The sequence below is a fragment of the Sphaerodactylus townsendi genome, linkage group LG16 (genome assembly GCF_021028975.2).
Source record: "Sphaerodactylus townsendi isolate TG3544 linkage group LG16, MPM_Stown_v2.3, whole genome shotgun sequence".
Lineage (NCBI taxonomy): Eukaryota > Metazoa > Chordata > Lepidosauria > Squamata > Sphaerodactylidae > Sphaerodactylus > Sphaerodactylus townsendi.
In genome coordinates this window covers 14,332,722-14,352,134 of record NC_059440.1, presented here as the reverse complement: position 1 = coordinate 14,352,134, position 19,413 = coordinate 14,332,722, and the positions used below count along the sequence as shown (strand labels likewise).

Here is a 19,413-nt window from a genome sequence, read left to right as displayed (position 1 = left end):
TCCATGGCCAGGAAAGGATTCAGACCCAGGTCTCCCAGATTCTAGTCCAGACAATGTAACTCACTAAAACTCACCAGCTCATTCCAAATCCAAAGGTGCAGAAGTTTGCACCGGTACTTACGAAGGACACGAAGGCCGCCAAGAGGAGGATGCGAACTAGGAGGTCTTCAAACTGTTCCACCACCAACTCAAACAGCGACTTGCCTGCCAGGGAAGAAAGTCAGGCATCATCCCAATGCTTCAGCAAGGTGCCCTATCCCTCGATAAAAAAAGGCTGAAGGCTGTGATCCCAATCACAAGGATTCCAGCTGAATTCAGTACCCCTGGTCTACACACAAAAGGTAGACAAGGAGGTAAATCTGTTCCAGCTACACAGCTTACAACACCAGGGAACAGAATGTTTTCAGTGTGATTCTTGACTTGATTTATATCTCACTTTTCTCCCCAATGAGGACCCAAAGTGGATTATGGCATTCTTGCATTCTCTCCTGGGCCTAGCTACCTCTGTGAAGGCGGTGACATCGGGTGAATTCAGACCATTCCCCAGGACCCAAAAGAGCATGCTGGCATCGACTGCAGTACACTGCCAAAGTCACCAGTGGAGAAATGCTGTCCCAGTGTTGCTAACTTTGTCCTTCATCCAGGACTAGTGCATCCATTAGGTGGTCCAAAAGGATCACTTTGGATGCAGGTGGCAGTCTTGTCACACTCACTCACTCACACACACACACGCACGTACACACACGCACACGCGCGCACACACACGCGCACATACACACACACACGTTCTCTGCTTGGCCACCCCTACCCACCAATGAAGTCAGAATCTGTCCCCAGACACACACACCCATCCCCAGTGGGCAGCAGGTAAAGAGCCCATTCCTTCTAGGAGAGGGCAAGGTGGGTCTCTTCCCCCATCCTCTGGCAAATCACACTTTGCCTCATAGTGTGGAAGTGGGGAGATTGGAGTGGCAGTTTATATTGGGGGGGGGGCACCGTTTTTCCACATCCTCACTGCCTAGCCGAAGGCTGAGAAGGACAGGCAGCAATTTTTCATTTCCTTATGAAGCGTATATCTTCTTGGTTCCCTGTGGTGTGCAGGAGGGAGACAGCCCCCAATCTTTGGGCCAGCCATATCTCACTCTCTGCAGCGTGTGGCACGGACCACATTGGGAAGTGTGTGTCATGTATCTTTAATGCTCTGCGCTACGGTATTCGGGATGTTTCTGTTGTTGTCTTGTTATTTCTGGTCCCACCAAGCAAGGATGTTCAAATGAACAGTGCATTATGAAAATCGGCATAGGAAACCAATCCCGTCTCATGGCTGCAGGCCTTGCCCTGCCTGTCATTTTGTTGTGTAGTGGGACATTCTGCTCCCATTGGAGAGAAACCTAAAGGACTTCCTTCCATGCTAAATGGATGGCTTATCTTGGCGGGAGTTAATAAGCAATGACAGAGTGGGACAAATGTGTTAGTTATGAGCCTGCTCGCCCTGGATCAACTGTTGCTCACCCTAGGTGAGTTGTCAGTCTCCTTTCAGTTTCTGCAAATCCAAAGTAGTTTGCCCAAGTACTGTTTTGAGATGTTACCTTTTTCCCATGCTCCCTTCTAAAGATAAGGAGCTTTGCAGAATCCCATGGTTGAGGAAGACACCCAATGGTACTATCTGCTTTTCAACAAAACCTGGGTACCAAATTCCAACACATAAGGATCAGTCTAGAGGCTAACATAGCCTCTCTCCCCACCTTCCCAATTATTTCAAAATTTCTTTTTCTAGTGCATCCCATTTTACTACATTTTGTTTTAACTACGAGAATTTCTAAAATCCCAGAACTTAACTGACATTGGTCTGGCACAGTTTAATTCCTTGCAAGCCACACACCCCACCCCCACCCCCGGTTGCTGATGCTTTCATAGGTCCTGATAAAACACTGCAATAAAGCAGTGCAACCATAGGCATGACTATCTCAATGCTCTTTTTTGTGTAGCGTTTTGTTTGGTATGTGTAGTGTTTTACTGATGTGCACGTGCACTCTTCCACAGTAGGGAAGCAGTGTTCCAACAGAATCTCAGTACCACTGTACATATAATTGTATCAAGACTGCTCCCCACCCCCCGGATATATTCACATTGGTAACATATAAGGAAAAGAAGTGGCAAACTGCGCATGCATGATGCTCTGTGTGAATTTTGGGAACAAATTCCTGACACAAGAATTCTTAGCCAGGTAAGAATTTGACAGAGGAGACCTTTGGAAGAACTTTTAGATGGCTCTTGGCGGTAAAACCAGTGAAAGTATCAACCTACCTTCTTCAGCGGGGAGTTCTGTCAATTTCCAAAGGGACCCGAAACATCAGCCATGAAAGAGAAGAAGAGAGAGGGGGAAAGAAGCGTTATTGACAACACATAGCACACAACTGTGGACTGTTACTGAACTCAAAGAAGCTGTTTTATCCCAAGAATGACAATCAAGCAAGTCATATCTAGCTCAACACTGTTCTCTGACTGCCACATCTCTCTAGAACTTCAAGCAGAGAAAGATCTCTTTCAACCCCGCTACCAAAGACCTCTGTCACTGGAGGCTGAATGCTGGACCTCCTAGATGCATAACAGATGCTTCAGCCTCTCATCGGCATAAAAAGAGCCCAGCTGGATCAGGTCAAAGAGATGTCTAATCCAGAATGCTGAGTCTGACAATGACTGACCACATGATGATGATGATGGTGGTGGTGGTGGTGGTGGTGGTGGTGGTGGTGATGATGATGAAGAGGAGGCGGAGGAGGAGGAGGAGGAGGAGGAGTTTGGATTTTATACTCCACCTTACACTCTTGTAATAAAACTCAAGGTGGCCTACAAACTCCTTTCCTTTCCTCTCCACCCAACAGAGGTAAGTGGGGCTGAGAAAGTTCTGAGAAAACTGTGACTGGCCCAAGGTCCCCCAGCAGGCTTCGTGTGTAGGAGCAGGGAAACAAATCCAGTTTTCCAGATTAGAGTCCGCCACTCTTAACCACTTCACCACAGAAGCCAACTCCTGTCTATTGCTGGCTCCCTGCTGGGATTTTGAAAGTATCTGACACAACTCAGTTATAACGGGTTAACTGTTTGCATGCAGACAAGTTGCTGGAGTCACTGTTTATGACCTGATCTATTGATTAGCTGTTGGTCAGTCAGATAGCCCTTGCTTACATGTTAGTGAGCATGTACATCTGAAGTTATAAAGTTAACTCTGTTTCTCTGAGCACACTAGCACCACCACAATCACGAGACAGCAGGTAGGTACCAAGATGTAACCAAACATACGGTAATGCAGATGAGTAACAGGAAAGAAAGGATTTCTTGTTTTATCGCCATGTAACCTTCCCTTTGTAGCTAGTAAACTCATGTATAAAAAGCAGCTGATAATCTGTCTCTTCTGTTCTACTCTGTTAATATATATACACACACACAACACTCCCAGAAACTGACATTCTAAGGCACACAGCCTCTCAAAATGAAGGTTTCTTCAAGGTTGTTAGTAAACCTCTCCTCATAAACTTATGCCTTCCTCTTTCGAAGTCTCCTGATATAGTGGGAATGGCACTAGATAGAACTCCTTTTATACTGTTTGCTGCTCTGGTTGGATTTTTAATGCGGGGGTGGGGGGTTGCTAGTTTGCTAACAACTTTTATAATATGTGTTTATTATGTTTCAGTCAAGCAAGCTCTCTGGAGAAGCCACGTACAAATTTCCTAAATAAATAAATAAATATCCTGTGGCAGTGAGTTCCACTTATCAATCATCCATTGAGTGATGGAAAACTTCCTTTCCCTGGCCCAAAGTTAGTTCTCATCCATTTTATTGAGCGTCCTTAAGGTTGAACCATTTGTGAGCAGGATAAAGTTATCTCTAGCCACTTCCTCCACTCTGTGCACAATTTTATAAACCTCAATCATGTCCCTTTGTAGATAACTGTTTTTCTTTATTAGAAAGCCCCAAATGCTTAGCCTCATGGTGAAAATGCTCCCTCCTCTTGCTCATTGGGTACAACGGCTCCATTCTAGGGGTAGCTTAAAAACAGAAACAAACAGCAACTCCTGAAAACGATTAAGCCCTCTGGCCTTGCTGGTAGGATAAACAAAAGGCCTCCGAGGAGGAAAACGAGACTAATTTAATCGTCGCAGGTAGAGCTGGAATAACTAACAAGCATGCCGGCAAACCTTCTGTTTCCAACTGGATTCTCTCAAGCGTTAATTTTTCCATGCTGACACTTGCAACTGCCAAAGCGGAATTTAAAAATAGATTGCAGGATGTTTCCATCGAGGAGGATTTGGCTTCCTTGGCAGACCAGACACCTCCGTATTGTACAATTCAATCTGACTGTCCCTTATGAAAGCTCTCTTTCATATCTGAGGGTTCCCAAGCATTTATTTGCCAACACGTTTTCAACAACACTCTCAGCTCTCTCCGGGATGGCAGTGCCTGGAATATTCCATACTTTGCAAGAGATTGTACCTGCCAGGGAAGTAGCATTAAGAGACTTCCTCAATTCATTACCATGATCCTGTTATGCAGGAAACAAAGGTTAATTCACTCTCACACATGCCCTGACAATGGAGGCTCAGGTTGCAAAGGTAACTCACCTGGAATTTCATCATCTAGGCCAGGTGAGACAATTGCCACCCAAACTGACCTTGCCACAGTGCTCCATGAAATGCTCACCTCTGGGCTAGGTCATTGCAACTTTCTCTATACAGGGCTACTTTGGGGCCTTCTCCGGAGCTCAAGTTGGTGCAGAATGCTGCAGCACGGGTCCTTACAGGTACCCCTTGGCGGGCACCAATTCAACCTGTACTTCACCAGCTGCATTGGCTCCAGGTGAAGTTCGGATCAGGTTCAAAGTTCTGGTACTTATCTTCAAAGCCCTAAGCAGGCTGGAGCCAACATACCTACGGGATTGTCTCTCCTGATATGTCCCCAAAAAGTGTTATGTTTTGCGAATGAAAACCTACTAGTGATCCCTGACCCAAGAGATGTCCACCTAGCCTTTTTCATCCTGCATCACAACCTGGTGGAACACTTTGTCCAGTGAAATCAGGGCCCTGCGGGACTTGATGCAGTTCTGCAGGGCCTGTAAGACAGAGCCGTTCCATCAGCTATATGGTTGAGGCGGCTGCCATTTTCCATCAGTTTGACCTCCCTTCCCTTCCCCCCAAATACTATTTTCCCAGTACCATAAAATTAGATGTATTTATTTATCGGTTTATAAAACGCCCTCCCCCGCAGGGCTCAGGGCAGCGAACAACCATAGTAAACAATAGAACAACAACCATAAAACCATTACAGTATAAAACCACATAAAGCTTTAAAAATTACAAACAACAATAGATGGTGACATCCAACCCCTAATACGTCCCAGGGAGGCCACTAAGATCAATTTACTCATTTTAGACCCGGCTGGGCCGATGTAAAAACCATTGAAATCCCGCAGGGTCCTGATCTCTCTGCGGAGCCAGTTCCACCAGATAGGAGCTAAGACCGTGAATGTTTTAATGTTTTTAATGATTTTAATGTTTTCAAATTTAACTATTTTAACCATTTTAATGATTTAATGTTTTTAAATTTAACGATTTTAATGTTTTTAAATATGTTTTTATTTTTAAATGTATTCCATTGGTTATGTTTTAAATGGTCATGTATTAAGGAAATATTGTGAGCCGCCCCAGGTCCATTGGAGGACGGCGGCACACAAGATCAATGAAACTAAATGATAAAAAAAGCCTTTCAGGGGTGGCATTCCAATTGAAGAAGGAGGAAGGCTTCCCACAGATGACCCCATGGCCATCATCATCCACCTATCACCGTGGTGGCAAACCTATGGCACTCCAGATGTTCATGGACTACAATTCCCATCAGCCCCTGCCAGTATGGCCAATTGGAATTGTAGGCCATGAACATCTGGAGTGCCATAGGTTCACCACCACTGACCAATCATGTATTGTTGCCACTTCTGGGTTGGGAAATTCCTGGCAATTCCAGGGGTGGAGCTTGGGGGCGGCATGATTTGGGAAGAGGCGGGGCTTCAGTGCCATAGTGTCTGCCCTCCAAAGCAGCCCAGTTTGTTTAGCTGCCAAAAGGTCAAGAATAAATTCACATTTCAAGTCAAATCAGTGCCTGAAGTTCAGTAGCACCCCTAGCTATAACCAGATACTCACCAATCTCAAATCCCCTTTCCGCACAGAGACTTTAAAACGTGTTCAGGCAGAACATGAAATGCACATTGTTTTTACCAAAGTTTCATTTGCAGCCTCAAAACATTTTAAATGAATCTCCCTTTAGAATGATTCTCTGGCTGAAACGTTTTAAAAATGGTTTCATTTGCCTGTGCGATCCCTTGAAGACATTTCCCACACCTCTCTGCCTTTCCAGCACTTCCTCGCTGCTTCCATTTTGTGAGCTCACTTCTTGCCCCTCGCCTGTTTTTGGAACATTTTGGAGCATTTCAGCAAAGTTTGGTCAGTTTTGGGGTGCTAATTTTCAAAGGGGGGAGTGCAGAAGGTTCAGAGAATTGCAGCACCCTGCTGCGACGCACCAAAGCCACAATTCCACACAACAACATCAAAATAAAAGGCAAAAATCACAAAATGGAAACCAGGAATCTTTTGGAGGGGGTGAGTGCAGATATAAATAGTTGTAGAGGGGTGGGGGATTGAAAATGTTTTAGAAACATTTCTGGGGATTTGTACAGAATGGGCCAGATTGTAGAATCTCTTACAATGACCCTTGATTTTTAAAGGAAAGTTTGACTTGTTTTGCCTAGGGCTTTTGGTTTGCCCAGACCTACGGTTCTCAGTTCTGGGTTGGGATATTCCTGAAGATGTGGGGAAGGAGGGTCTAGGGTAGGGGTCTGCAACCTACGGCTCTCCAGATGTTCATGGACTACAAATCCCAATTGGCCATACTGGCAGGGGCTGATGGGATTTATAGTCCATGAACATCTGGAGAGCCGCAGGTTGCAGACCCCTGGTCTAGGGAGTCAAGTGGTTTGGGGAGAGCAGGGGTCTCAAAAGGTTCTAATAGAGAGCTGCATGGTATAGTGGTTAAGAGCAGGTGAATTCTAATCCAGAGAACTGGGTTTGATTCACCATTCCTCCACCTGAGTGGCAGAGGCTTATCTGGTGAACCAGATGTATTTCCGCACTCCCACATTCCTGCTGGGTGACCATGGGCTAGTCACAGTTCTTGGGAACTCTCTCAGCTCCACCGACCTCACAAGGTGTCTGTTGTGGGGGAGAGGAAGGGAAAGGAGCTTGTAAGCCACCTTGTGTCTTCTTACAGGAAGACTTCTCTTCTTCTTCTTCTAGAGCCCACACTTCCAAAGCAGCCAAGTTATCCAGGGGAACTAATCTCTGTCATCTGGAGATCAGTTCTAATTCTGGGAGGCTTCCAGGCCCTACCTGGAGGTTGGCAACCCTAACAGTACCTAAAGAAAAAATTGCTGTCCTGCTAGCATCCTCAGGCCGCTGCTGATCAACCAAGAGGCAATTAGCCTCTTTGACAGCTGCAGTGAATATTTCATGCCTGTATCTGAATCCAAGTTTTTTTTAAAAAGCATTGGCATCTACCAAGTTTTACATTTTTACATTAAAAAAAACACCCTTGATTAGCATTCAGTGAATGAATCCTTGTTTCACAGCAACCCCCCTCCAATCCACTCAACCACATAGTGACTCACAACCGCCAACAGGACTGGAAGAAGATAGATGCTTCCTTTCAAGAAAGAAGAGACACAACGGAAGGTACACCAAGGAGATAAAGCTACCATTTTGCTTTTTGCAAAAGAAGCAAGGAGCAGCATGCGCAATGGGCGAGGGGACGGAGTTGGAACCACCAACACCCTGGGAACAAAGACAGCATCACCCATGCACCATTAGATTCTGAATTATTTGGGAGATTTAACGGTGATCCCCCAACCTGAAGCCCGCAAGCCTATTTCCGGGTGCACAGCTTGCTTCTTCCCCAACCAAAGCACCAATCCCGGTTTACTCCACTTCATTATAGCAGGGGGTTTGGGTGAAGAACCCCTCTGCAGGGGGCACCGTTTCAGGAACAGCCGTCTCCGCTATAGGACTGTGCCTGCCTTGTAACTTCCTAACATTTTGTGGAGCCTCCCAATGTTTTGTGACTGGTTCTGGCCCCCTTATGATTGGTCCCACTGCACCCAAAAGGCAGTTTGTTATTCCTCCACGCTTTGTTCTCAGAAGCATTCCAAAAGTGGCATATTCATGGGTAAAATGGGGGAGTTTTCTGCTATATCACAGCAATAATTAGCAACTGGATTCTCCTTTGCAGATGAGACAGTCCGGCGGTGAATGGGGACGAAAGATCAGCAGCTTCACAATGAACTATGATTTGCGGATGCAGCCTCAGGCAACCAGACTCCAGGTTGCACCTGAAAATCTTCTAGAATTACAGCTAATCCCCACAGATCAATTCCCCTGGAAGAAATGGCTGCTTTGGAGGGCGGTTAGACTTCTATACCGCAAGGCTCAGGGCGGATTACAACAATATATCCACAATTAATATAAACTTTAAAATGTATCCTTAAATAAATATACTAACAAAATACAAAAATATATTATACCCTGCAGAGGAGTTTCCCCTCCCCAAAACCCCATCCTTCCCGGGCTCCACATGCAAAACCTCCAGAATGTTCCAATCCAGAGTTCGTGACCATAATGCAGTCTTAGCAATCACACAAAACATCTCAAAAATTGGCACAGGGTTCCCAACACACCCCACATGAGAAGGAAGCTGTTCATCATTCAACGCGGAATGCCGTTTTTTTCTTTCTCTCCATGCCCCGCCTTTCATGCGCCTCAAAGTTATCGGACGAGGGCAACATTTAAATTTGGACAAGCACGGGAACCCGGCCAGGGGCATGCATAGGGTTAAATACGGCCGACATTGATTTGGAAAAAAAAAGTCACCAGGAGAACTGGAACTCCTAGTCCAGCTGCTGTTTGACTAGCGATGACATTTCGGCCTCTGCCAACGCAAACAAACATCCTTTCGCAAAGGGAAGCCCTCACCCGGGCTGTCTGGCAGGCCTCGTAAGAAAAGCACAGCAAACAGGTGATGGAAAAATGGATAAATACGGGCATGGCTGTTTGCACTCTGTGAGGGTTTCTTTTTCCTTAAGAATTTTACCTCAGAGTAATCCATACAGTTTGAGGAGGAGCAAGACTCCACCATCTTTTATATATTATGCAAATTAAGCATCTTTGTGAATATGCAACCTGTCTGGTTTAATTCATTCCAGTGAAGCTAGTTGGGGGGGGGGGGGGGAGTAAACACACCTTTACTGAGCTGTTGTCCCCTCCCGCCCAAAATTTGCAAATTGCACCAGGAATTGCTTGCAAACTTCCAACTCTGACTTTACAGTCACAACGACTGAAGATTTCTGGATTTCTTATTTTTCATTGCAATCTCCAAGGATGGGATTAAGTAGTTGGTGGCCAATAAGGAGTAAGGAAAGCTCTCCTATTGTTCTCAAATGTTTGATGGTATCAGAGAGGGAGATGAGGCAGTAGCTAGAAGTCAAGTGTTTAATTCTTCTATTTAAGGCACTTCTGTAAAACCAAGTTAGATGGCTACTCTAGCTAGCTTGGCTTTCTCTGCTTTGACTGACAAGGGGTCTCTGGGGAGTTGGCCCAAGAGAGATCTTTCCTAACATCTCCATCCTGAGATTCTTTCACAGGATATGCTAGGGACTGAAACTGGGACCTTCCACATTTAAAGCAGGACCAAGACTGCCAACATGGGGCCCACAATGCCTGCTGGTACTTTTCCTGACACTCAAGTGTTTTTAGAAAGTGAGCTGGGCTTTGTCCAACAGGACTTCTAACTGTCTGTGCCGTTCTTTTAAAATACTAGCCAGGGTTAAGACTGAGAGTATGTGACTGGCCCAAGGTCACCTGGGAAGTTCCAATAGCAGAGTGGGCATTTGAACCTGGGTTTCCCAGATCCTAGTTCAACATCTTAATCATGGCACCACTCTGGCTCTCAATAGCATATAACATCTCCATGCTTGGCTTTGGGAGCCAGCGTGGTGTAGTGGTTAAAACCAGGTGGATTCTAATCTGGATAACCAGGTTTGATTCCCTACTCCTCCACCTGAGTGGCAGAGGCTTATCTGGTGAACCAGATGTGTTTCCGCACTCCTACATTCCCGCTGGGTGAACTCTCTCATTCCCACCTACCTCACCAGGTGTCTGTTGTGGGGAGAGGAAGGTAAAGGAGCTTGCAAGTCACCTTGATTCTCCTTACAGGAGAAAAAGGTGAGGTATAAATCCAAACTCTTCTTCTACATATAGTATGTAGGTGATGGGATATGGTGGGAGCGTCTACATCAGTATCACAATACTGACTTAGGATGTTCTATATCTTCCTACCACCAGAGGAGTTACCTGTGCACTTCCTTTTTTGCTACGGTGCTCACCTGGGTGCATGGAAAGCTGTGATGGAAATCCCAGGGCTCAGAAGAGAGGGCAAACTCTTTGACTGTGCCATGTATTTCTGCAGTGGCTGATGGGGAAAGTTTGGTTTGCAAAGCTCATTCAAGTTAACCTTCCTCCCAAATAGAACACATTTATGCCACAACTACTAAGAACCATGCACTTCTCCAAACAAGGTGAAAATAAAATGTCATTCCAGAGTTGAGAGGAACAGTGTGACTCCATCCCCGCTGAAGGAAAGGGGAGGAGGGTACTGCTTTTCCTTACAAGATATCTTCCATTTCTTGCAAAATGCAAAGCCATAATAAATTGTCAAGGATGAGAAAGACAGGAAGATAAATTGTCAAGGATGAGAAAGACAAAGAACAGCGATCCCCAGCTGATACCGTTTTTGGGGCGGCTGCTTTTAGTCAAGGTGCACGGTAGAATAAATTGTTATTTTAACTAACTACATTTCCAACCCACTCAATGATGTGAGAAACCACAATCACAAAAGAGACAGATCTCTGTCTTGTCTCATCCAAAGTTGACAGCTTACACAAGCATGGCCAGGCTTGCCAAAATTCTGCCTTAGAATTCTTCCTGTTCAAACATCAGAAGTCAAATTACTTTGGAAATGTGCATACATCTAGTATAAAAGTCAGATTTATCACACTTCCATCTAGTATAATCTAGTATAAAAATCACAGATTTATCACACAGAGCAGTCTGGGACAGTCATACCTTTGGGACCGCATCTCCCTGTACTGCCACAGAGAACCCTGCAGTCTCCTGATACAATCTCTTAGTATTCCCTGGCCCCAAAGACATATGGTTGGCTTCTACCATGGGCAGAGACTCAACTGACTGGACTATCATCTTTTTGTGGAACAGAGTATAAAAGCCAAGATTCACAGTTGATGTGATTTCAAATCGTTCCCCCCTGTTTTGGCCTGAAAGCTCTCGGATCAATTTCATTTCGGCATCATGTGAGCTCAACCCATGAGTTTTATTTGGGAGGCACACCCTGTTTCTCATTCCACATTTTCCCCTTAAAGCAACCGTCTTCTACACTGTCATCTGTGAATCAACAAATCAGCCATATGTGTATAACAACCTGTAAGTGACATTCAGTGTACACAAAACGTACACAAAACCACACAACTTCATACACAAAACAAACCACAGAAATCTACAAAACCCAGCCAGGAAAAGCACAGAATCGAAAGCACAGGCCAATACAGAAATGGGTACAAGAAGAAGTTAATTGGGAAATATTCCCTAATTCACAGCAATCTTTCGAGGATGCTGAGATGGATAAATTGCAAACAAATAGCAATTTTTTAAAGAGTAGCTGCTGAAGTGACTACTTGATTTCCCGCCCCCCCTTTACCCTAAAAGATCTTCACTTAAACCATTTCAGATTTTTCCCAGGTGTTTGTGAAACAAAAAGAAACACAACCCAAGCATAAACGGGGTATTTCGCAAATAAAAATGAAATTGCCTTTTTTAAAAAGAAAAAACAACCAGAACCCTTTTATTGTATAACACAAGAGAATCATTACGCATTTGTTGAATTATCTGGAGCTGCAGACATAACTCACTTTGGTACCATTTGGGGACTCCTGGTGGGGGCACAGGGAATTTAAACACGTTTTTAGCTACCCCAAGCCCAGAAGGGGAGGGGAAAATGAAGAAAACTTGTACCAACCAGGCTACAATAATGACTTCAAAAATTAGTTCTCTCACTGGAGTAGCAATTTACTTATAAGTAACCAAAATAATTTTATAATTTTACAAACAGTAACAAAATGTTTTGGAAAAATTGTTTACATTCTGCCATTGGAGTAATATATATATATATACACAAGTTAGAACGGCACGGCAATATAATCTAAATACAAATATAACAAACTGTCAGATTTGGCCTGATCTCTTGGAAACATACCATGACATCTGAGGTTAACTGCAGAAGCAAAGACCAGCAAAAGGCCTGAAAATTCCATGATCAGTGAGCTCGTGTTTTTTAAAATAATTCAGTTATCAGTTGCATGGAATTGTGACTCGGATCAGCACCACAGTGCAAAGAGTAGGCAAGGTTAAGCTACCATTTTCCTCATCTAAAATGGTCTCTTGGGCCCCTTCGGCATATGCAAAATAATGCACTTTCAATCCACTTTCAATGCATTTTGCAGCCGGATTTTACTGTGCAGAATAGCAAAATCCACTTTCAAACAGTTGTGAAAATGGATTGAATGTGCATTATTCTGCATGTGTGGAAGGGGCCAGAGAACTGCTTTTTGCCCTATTGGAGAAATGCATAGGTAAAGGCACCATAATGATGGGAGGATGTAAAGAATCGGTCCCCAACATGATGCCCTGGCACCGGAGTGCCTGGTGATTCATTTTCTGACACCTGCCAAGTGTTTTTAGGGTGTGGAAGGAGCCAGGTAGGGCTTGGGTCCAGCAAGGCTTCTGATTGGCTGTGCAGATTTTTAAAAATTGCTTTGGTGGCAACTGCCACCACACCACACAGATCTGCACTGTGTCCCTGAAGTTAAGCTGTAGCAATCATTCTGTGGTGAGTTCCCCCTCCTGCAACAGCCATTTTGTAGCCATGCTCCCCATGCTGCGTCCGAATTCTCCTCCTTCATTTTGTCTTCATAACGACAACCCTGTGAGGTGATTCAGAAGAAGTGACAGCCCCAAATTAAATTAGGAGTGACTGCCCCAAGTTAGATTTGAGCTAGAGTCTCCCAGATCGCTCCACTTCACACTGACTAGATTCACAACGTAAGCATATGCCCCTGTCTTACAGCTGCCCCTATTCTTCTCCCCTCAGGGTGCAGCCTCTCCTCAAAGGAAAGGGAAACCGTCTGACATGCAAAAACTGGTGCTTTGCTCCTGTGCCCCTGTGCATACCACAAGCATCACACAGAGAGACAGTGTCTGCTTGCAACTGAGAAAGCCCTTCTGGGAAACCACAAAGGAAACCATAAAGCGTAAAAATTGACCTACCCAAGAGAAATGTTCAAAGCACAAGCTAGCAAGAGCTCTGTGTGCAGAGGGAGGAGGGGCAACAGAGGAAAGGCACAACCAGAGGCAGCAAAAAGACAGTGTGGGGCAGTAGCTAGAGAGCCAGATGCGGATCTGGGAGGGCGCAAAGTTCAATCCTTTTTTTTGGTAGTGTGGTTTTTAGGTAACCCACCCTGAGACTGTGGTAAAGGGCAGGGAACAAATGTAAATAAATAAACAAATAAGTCCTCACTGTGCCATGTTGGGTGAGCTTGGGCCAGCCTACCTGGCAGGGCTCCTGTGAGGTTAAAACACAGGAAGATAAACAACATGCACAACTTTGAAGGTCCAAGAGGAGAACAGAAGAGTTTCGATTTATAGCTTGCTTTTCTCTACCGTTAGGAAGTCTCAAAGCAGCTTACAAACTCCTTCCCTTCCTCTCCCCAGAACAGGCACCTTGTGAGGTAGGTGGGGCTGAGAGAGTTCCAAGATAACCGTGACTGGCCCAAGGGTACCCAGCAGGCTTCATGTGGAGAAGTGGAGAATCCAACCCAGTTCTCCAGATTATTGAGTCCACCTGTTTCTAACCTCTACACATTTTGCTACTGGTCCCAGGATTATTTACAGCACACTGCTGGTTTTAAGGGATTTATCTGTACTTTAACATGCACAATAATTTGTTTGATGCCTTAACCTCACATTGCAACCTACCTTCTGTTCCATCACAGGCATATTAATTGACTTACTTATTAAAATATGTATATCCTGTCTTTCTGTGAGGCTCTAGGCAGATGACATGCCAGTTGAAACATCAACAATGCAAGCCAACAGAATAAAACCCCAGATACCCCCCTTCTACCAGGCTGGCTTGATCTCGTCAAATCTTAGAAGCCAAGCACGATCAGCCCCGATTAGTACTTGGAAGGGAGACCACCAAGGAACAGCAGGGTTTTTGTGCAGAGGAAGGCAACGGCAAACCACCTCTGAACGTCTCATTCCTACAGGGTTGTTGTGAGGATATAATGGGGAACAACAAGAACATTGCAAGCCATTCTGGGTCCCCAATGGGGACAAAAATGCAGTATAAAGGAATTAAATGATAAGTAAGGAAATATAAGGTTGGTTTAAAGGAAATATAAGGTTGGTTTAAACCAGTTGGTTTAAATTATAAGTAAGGAAATATAAGGTTGGTTTGAAGGAAGATAAAAGCAGCTTTGTTGATTACTTCCAGTAATATCTGTTTATTGAAATTAGATTGATGTAATACAGCAGAAGGAGAGTCCTGATCTGGAAAGGAGATGCTATGCACAGAACAGACCAAAGAGTGGTTATGTGTGGCAGACCTCCAGACTTCCAAGTAACTGCATCTCATATTTATGATTTTCTGAATTCACGACTGGAGGCATCTTTCCCTTTTCCACAATCACAAGGATGCTATGTGCAAACATTGTTCTTCTCTGCCCACAATGGAGTCCACCCTCATGCTTCTCCAAGAGTTACTGCTCTGATTGGCAAGACTTGAGTGGTGACTCATACAGAGACCCAACAGGTTTCTTCTAAGAACACTATCAACATCTGGAACTACTGAATGCCACAGCCACCTGTGACAAAAACATGGCATCATTTCCTGCCATCAAGGGAGAACAACTACAAAGAGAGCAGGGACTCATGCTGAGTTGCATTAGAGAACCACCTTGATGATTGCTGTAGGTCTTTAATTCATTTCTGATGATACATCAGTTGACTGCAACAACAGTCTCAAGAGGAACATCACACCTCTGGGAAAGCACAATAAAACACAGACTCCGACCTAGCATCTTGTGGTAACATCCACACTGGTGACAAGTTCTGATGAGCTCAGTGGCTTGCACAGCATTGTGGGTCAATTTGGCTGATTTTAATAAAAAGAATTATGAGCATTTCATTCTTCTTCTTTAAAACTTGCACAGATCAGAACCAAGCAGATGCTTTTTGAAAAACTCGCTACTTCCTAGCTAGGAAATGAGACCTGGAAACGCCAAGATTTCCCTTTGGTGCCCCATCAAGGGAATCCCCTTTGTAGCGCTGTTGACAGAAAGGCCTGCCCAATCACATTCCAGCATGGAAAAGAAGCAGTGCCCCCACCCCCAATTCTCTCTCCGGCTTATATAATACACAGGAAAGCCAAAATTGACCGGTCGTTAGCCACAAAGGCTGCTCCAGATCCGATTCTCCCATTCACAGACTGCACAAGGCAGGAGTCAAAAGATGCAGACGTTAAACCTTTTTGCCGTAACCCCAGCAACAAGTTCATTGAGAAATCTTTATTCAGTTTTTTTTTAAAGAGGGCTTTTTAGTCATCTATCTGTCACAGCAAAATGGGAAGAATTTCCAGCAACATCCCCTAGGTGGAAATAGTGCTAGAGACAGATATTTGCATTTCAAAAGAAATTGGGAGAGATAGAAGTGGTTTTGGAAAGAGCCATCAGAGGCCCCTTCCACACATGCAGAATAATACACTTTCAATCCACTTTGCAGATGGATTTTACTGTGTGGATTAGCAAACTCCCACTTTCAAACAATTGTGAAAGTGGATTGAAAGTGCATTATTTTGCATGTGCGGAAGGAGCCATAGGCACACGCGCGCGCACACACACACGTGTGAATTGTTGCCAGGCACCTTTAAACAGAAACTAAAGGACTTTACTACATATTAGGATGTCCCTCCGAGTGCCCTTGTGCCCTCTGAATTACTAACCCTCTGTCTCACAAAAGGATGCTATTGGTCAGAGCAGGGAATAGCCTCCTAGTTGCCCAGGGAGACACCCAATCAGCATTCTGCCCAACCACCAAAGAACAACCAGTTGTTCCCGGACTAGACTGAAGTTTTATTTATTTATTTATCCCACCCTTTCCCCATAGGGCTCAGGGCGGGTCACAACATAAAAACTTAACGATCCATTAACTTTAAAAATACAGCATTTCTGTAAAAACAATTTAAATCAATTTAAATAAAGTTGGCAAATCAGTCCCCAAAAAGGGCAAAGGTGGACCCCTGCAGGCTCACAACTCAACGAGACTCTTAAAGGGCCAATCCCAATCACAACCGAACAGCGGTGTGTTAGAGGTGCCTCATCAAATGTTTCCACGTCCCTGACACTAAACCACAAGACTTCCCCAGCCACCTTTTTGAGACATCTCCCTTAAAAGGTATTTCCCTCTTCCCCCACCCTTGCCCGCACATAATGGACGTTTGTTTTAAATTTGGCAGGCAAAAACAAAACAAAGGTGCCAGAGGGAGGTTCCCAGAGAAACACCAAAAGAATGCTTTGCTTTCCTTCTCCCCACCTGCGCTGAACACATCAAGATCTTATCTAGCCCTAGCAACCTACACACACAGCCACTTGCTTTGCAAAAGGGCAAAGTGAAAGCTTTCTCATCCCTGCCAAAAACTGAACTCCTTCCTGTCCAGAGCAGAAATAATCTTTTCAGAGGTTTGGAGCGCTTGGAGTTAGAAAACAAAATGTTATGTCAGACAAACCAAACTGAAGGCGCAGCATCGTAGACAAAAGGGTTATCCGGACAAAGTAGTTCATTATATCCAGCATTAAATTAGGTGGCTCACAAGAGCTGTGAAAGCAGAGCAAGCAGGCTCGGACGCGGCTTAAAATGTGTGTGCGGAAAGCGCCGTCAAGTCACAGCTGACTTGGAAGAAGAATGGAAGAGTTTGGATTTATACCCGGCTTTTCTCTCTGCACGAGGAGTCTCAAAGCAGCTCACAAGCGCACCTCCCTTCCTCTCCCCACCACAGACACCTTGTGAGGCAGGTGGGGCTGAGATAGTTCGGAGAGAACTGTGACTGACCCAGCAGGCTTCATGTGCACGGGCGGGAGAACAAATCCAGTTCACCAGATTAGAGTCCACCACTCATGTGGAGGAGTGGGGAATCAAACCCGGTTCTCCAGGTAATAGTCTACCACTCTCAACCACAACCACACCCTGGCAATCCTGTAAGTTTTTCAAGGCAAGAGACATTCAGAGGTGGTGGGGTGCCGTTGCCTTCCATTGCACACAGTGACACTGGTGTTTCATTCAAATGCTAACCCGGACCATCCCTGTTTAGCTCCAGAGATCTAAGGAGATCAGGCTAGCTTGGGTCACATAGATCAGGGCAAAAAAAGCAGGGAGAGAATCTTGGAAATTGGTGATGGAGAGTCCCCTCCAGTCGCATCAGACTCATGATTACTCTGTAGGCTGCACAGGTGTCAAACTCGTGGCCTTCCAGATGTTATGCAGTTCCCACCATCCCCTGCCAGCATGATTGTGATAGGGAATGATAGGAACTGTAGTCCATAGCAACTGGAGGTCCGTGAGTGGGTATTCAAGGCAAAAGGTGTTCAGACATGATTTTCTGTTGTCTTCCTCTGCAAAGCAACCCTGGAGTTCCTGGTGGTTTCCTAACCAAATACTAACCAGGGTTGACCCTGCTTAATTTCCAAGATCTGGCAGGATCGAGCCAGCCTGGGCTATCCAGGTCAGAGCTCTTAGCAATTAATATAGGATGGGTAATACCTGGCTTGACATCACTACATGTGAAAGGGATCTGGGAGTCTTAGTAGACCAGAAACTGAACATGAGTCAGCAGTGTGATAGGGCAGCCAAGAAAGCCAATGCAATTCTGGGATGCATCAATAAGAGCATAGTGTCTCTAGGTCAACGGAAGTAATTGTACCACTCTACTCTGCATTGGTCAGACTTCACCTTGAGTACTGTGTTCAGTTCTGGGCACCACATTTTAAGAAGGATATTGACAAGCAGGAATGTGTCCAGAGGAGGAAACCAAAATGGTAAAAGGTCTGGAATCCATGCCCTACAAAAAGAGGCTTAGGGAGCTGGGGATGTTTAGTCTGGAGAAGTGAAGGTTAAGGGGGGGGGCATGAAAGCTATATTTAAATATTTGAAGGGATGACATGTCGAAGAGGGAGTGAGCTTGTTTTTCTGCTGCCTCAGAGACTAGGACACAGAGTAATGGATTCAAGGTGCAGGAAAAGAGATTCCGCCTAAACAATTAGGAATAACTTTCTGACTGTTAGGGCTGTTCAACAGTGGAATTCTCTGCCTAGGAGAGTGGTGGAGTCTCCGTCTTTGGAGGTTTTTAAATAGAGGCTGGATGAACATATGTCAGGAATGCTTTCATTGTGTCTTCCTGCATGGCAGGGGGTTGGACTTGATGGCCCCTGTGGTCTCTTCCAACTTTATGATTCTATGATTCGCCCCCACCCTTAAAAAATGACTGGGTGAGTAGAGGACTGAGCACTGAATGTACCACAGAGAAGCTACCAGTGAAAGTCTTGGCTGATGCACACAAGCCAGGCACCTGTGTAAGGGCTTCCTGGCACCCGGTCCCATCAAAGCAAGCACAGCCGGGGTAAGGAAAATCCCATCTCTGCAGAGGCTTCAGTGAACAGGAAGGAGCCCTGTTCTTTGATAAGAGCTTCTAACTTGGTGAGCCGACTTCCCCGGCCCCCACCCCGACCGTGATCATTTTCCATTTTGCAAGCATCCAAGATCAACAAAGCGACTAAAAATAAGGAAAATGTGGTGAGCGAGTGGAAAAAGAAAACCAGTCGCAGCATCTCTTACAGGAAGCCTGCAGAACCCTTATGAAGTTGGAAATATCAACATTCAACACACAAGGTAAGCTCCACCCCGTAGGAAATGCAAACCACTGCTGGGGAGCGGCAGAACTGGACTACACCAGGAAATAAAGGGTGGGCGGCAGAATCTCCCTTTTCTGTCCCTTTCTATTTCACTGGTTTAGAAAACAGTCAGAACAGTGGGATGAGCAGCTGTGAAATAAGTATTAAATAAGTACCTTACAAGGAGCAAAGAAATAAAAGGACCTGTTGTGTGCTAGAGGTAAGTTTGCCAGCTCTGGTTTGGGACA

At 45.0% G+C, this 19,413-nt stretch overlaps 1 protein-coding gene across 1 annotated transcript in view; it reads right to left on the bottom strand.

Annotated features, from left to right (window-relative positions):
- The window catches only part of ATP2A3 (ATPase sarcoplasmic/endoplasmic reticulum Ca2+ transporting 3), a 99,505-nt gene that overhangs the window by 55,207 nt on the left and 24,885 nt on the right, over positions 1–19,413 (bottom strand). The window contains exons 2-3 of the mRNA XM_048518939.1: positions 2,308–2,325; positions 122–204 (exon numbers count right to left, since the gene is read on the bottom strand). Coding sequence (XP_048374896.1) covers positions 122–204; positions 2,308–2,325 — 101 coding nt within the window. The remainder of the gene's footprint in view (positions 1–121; positions 205–2,307; positions 2,326–19,413) is intronic.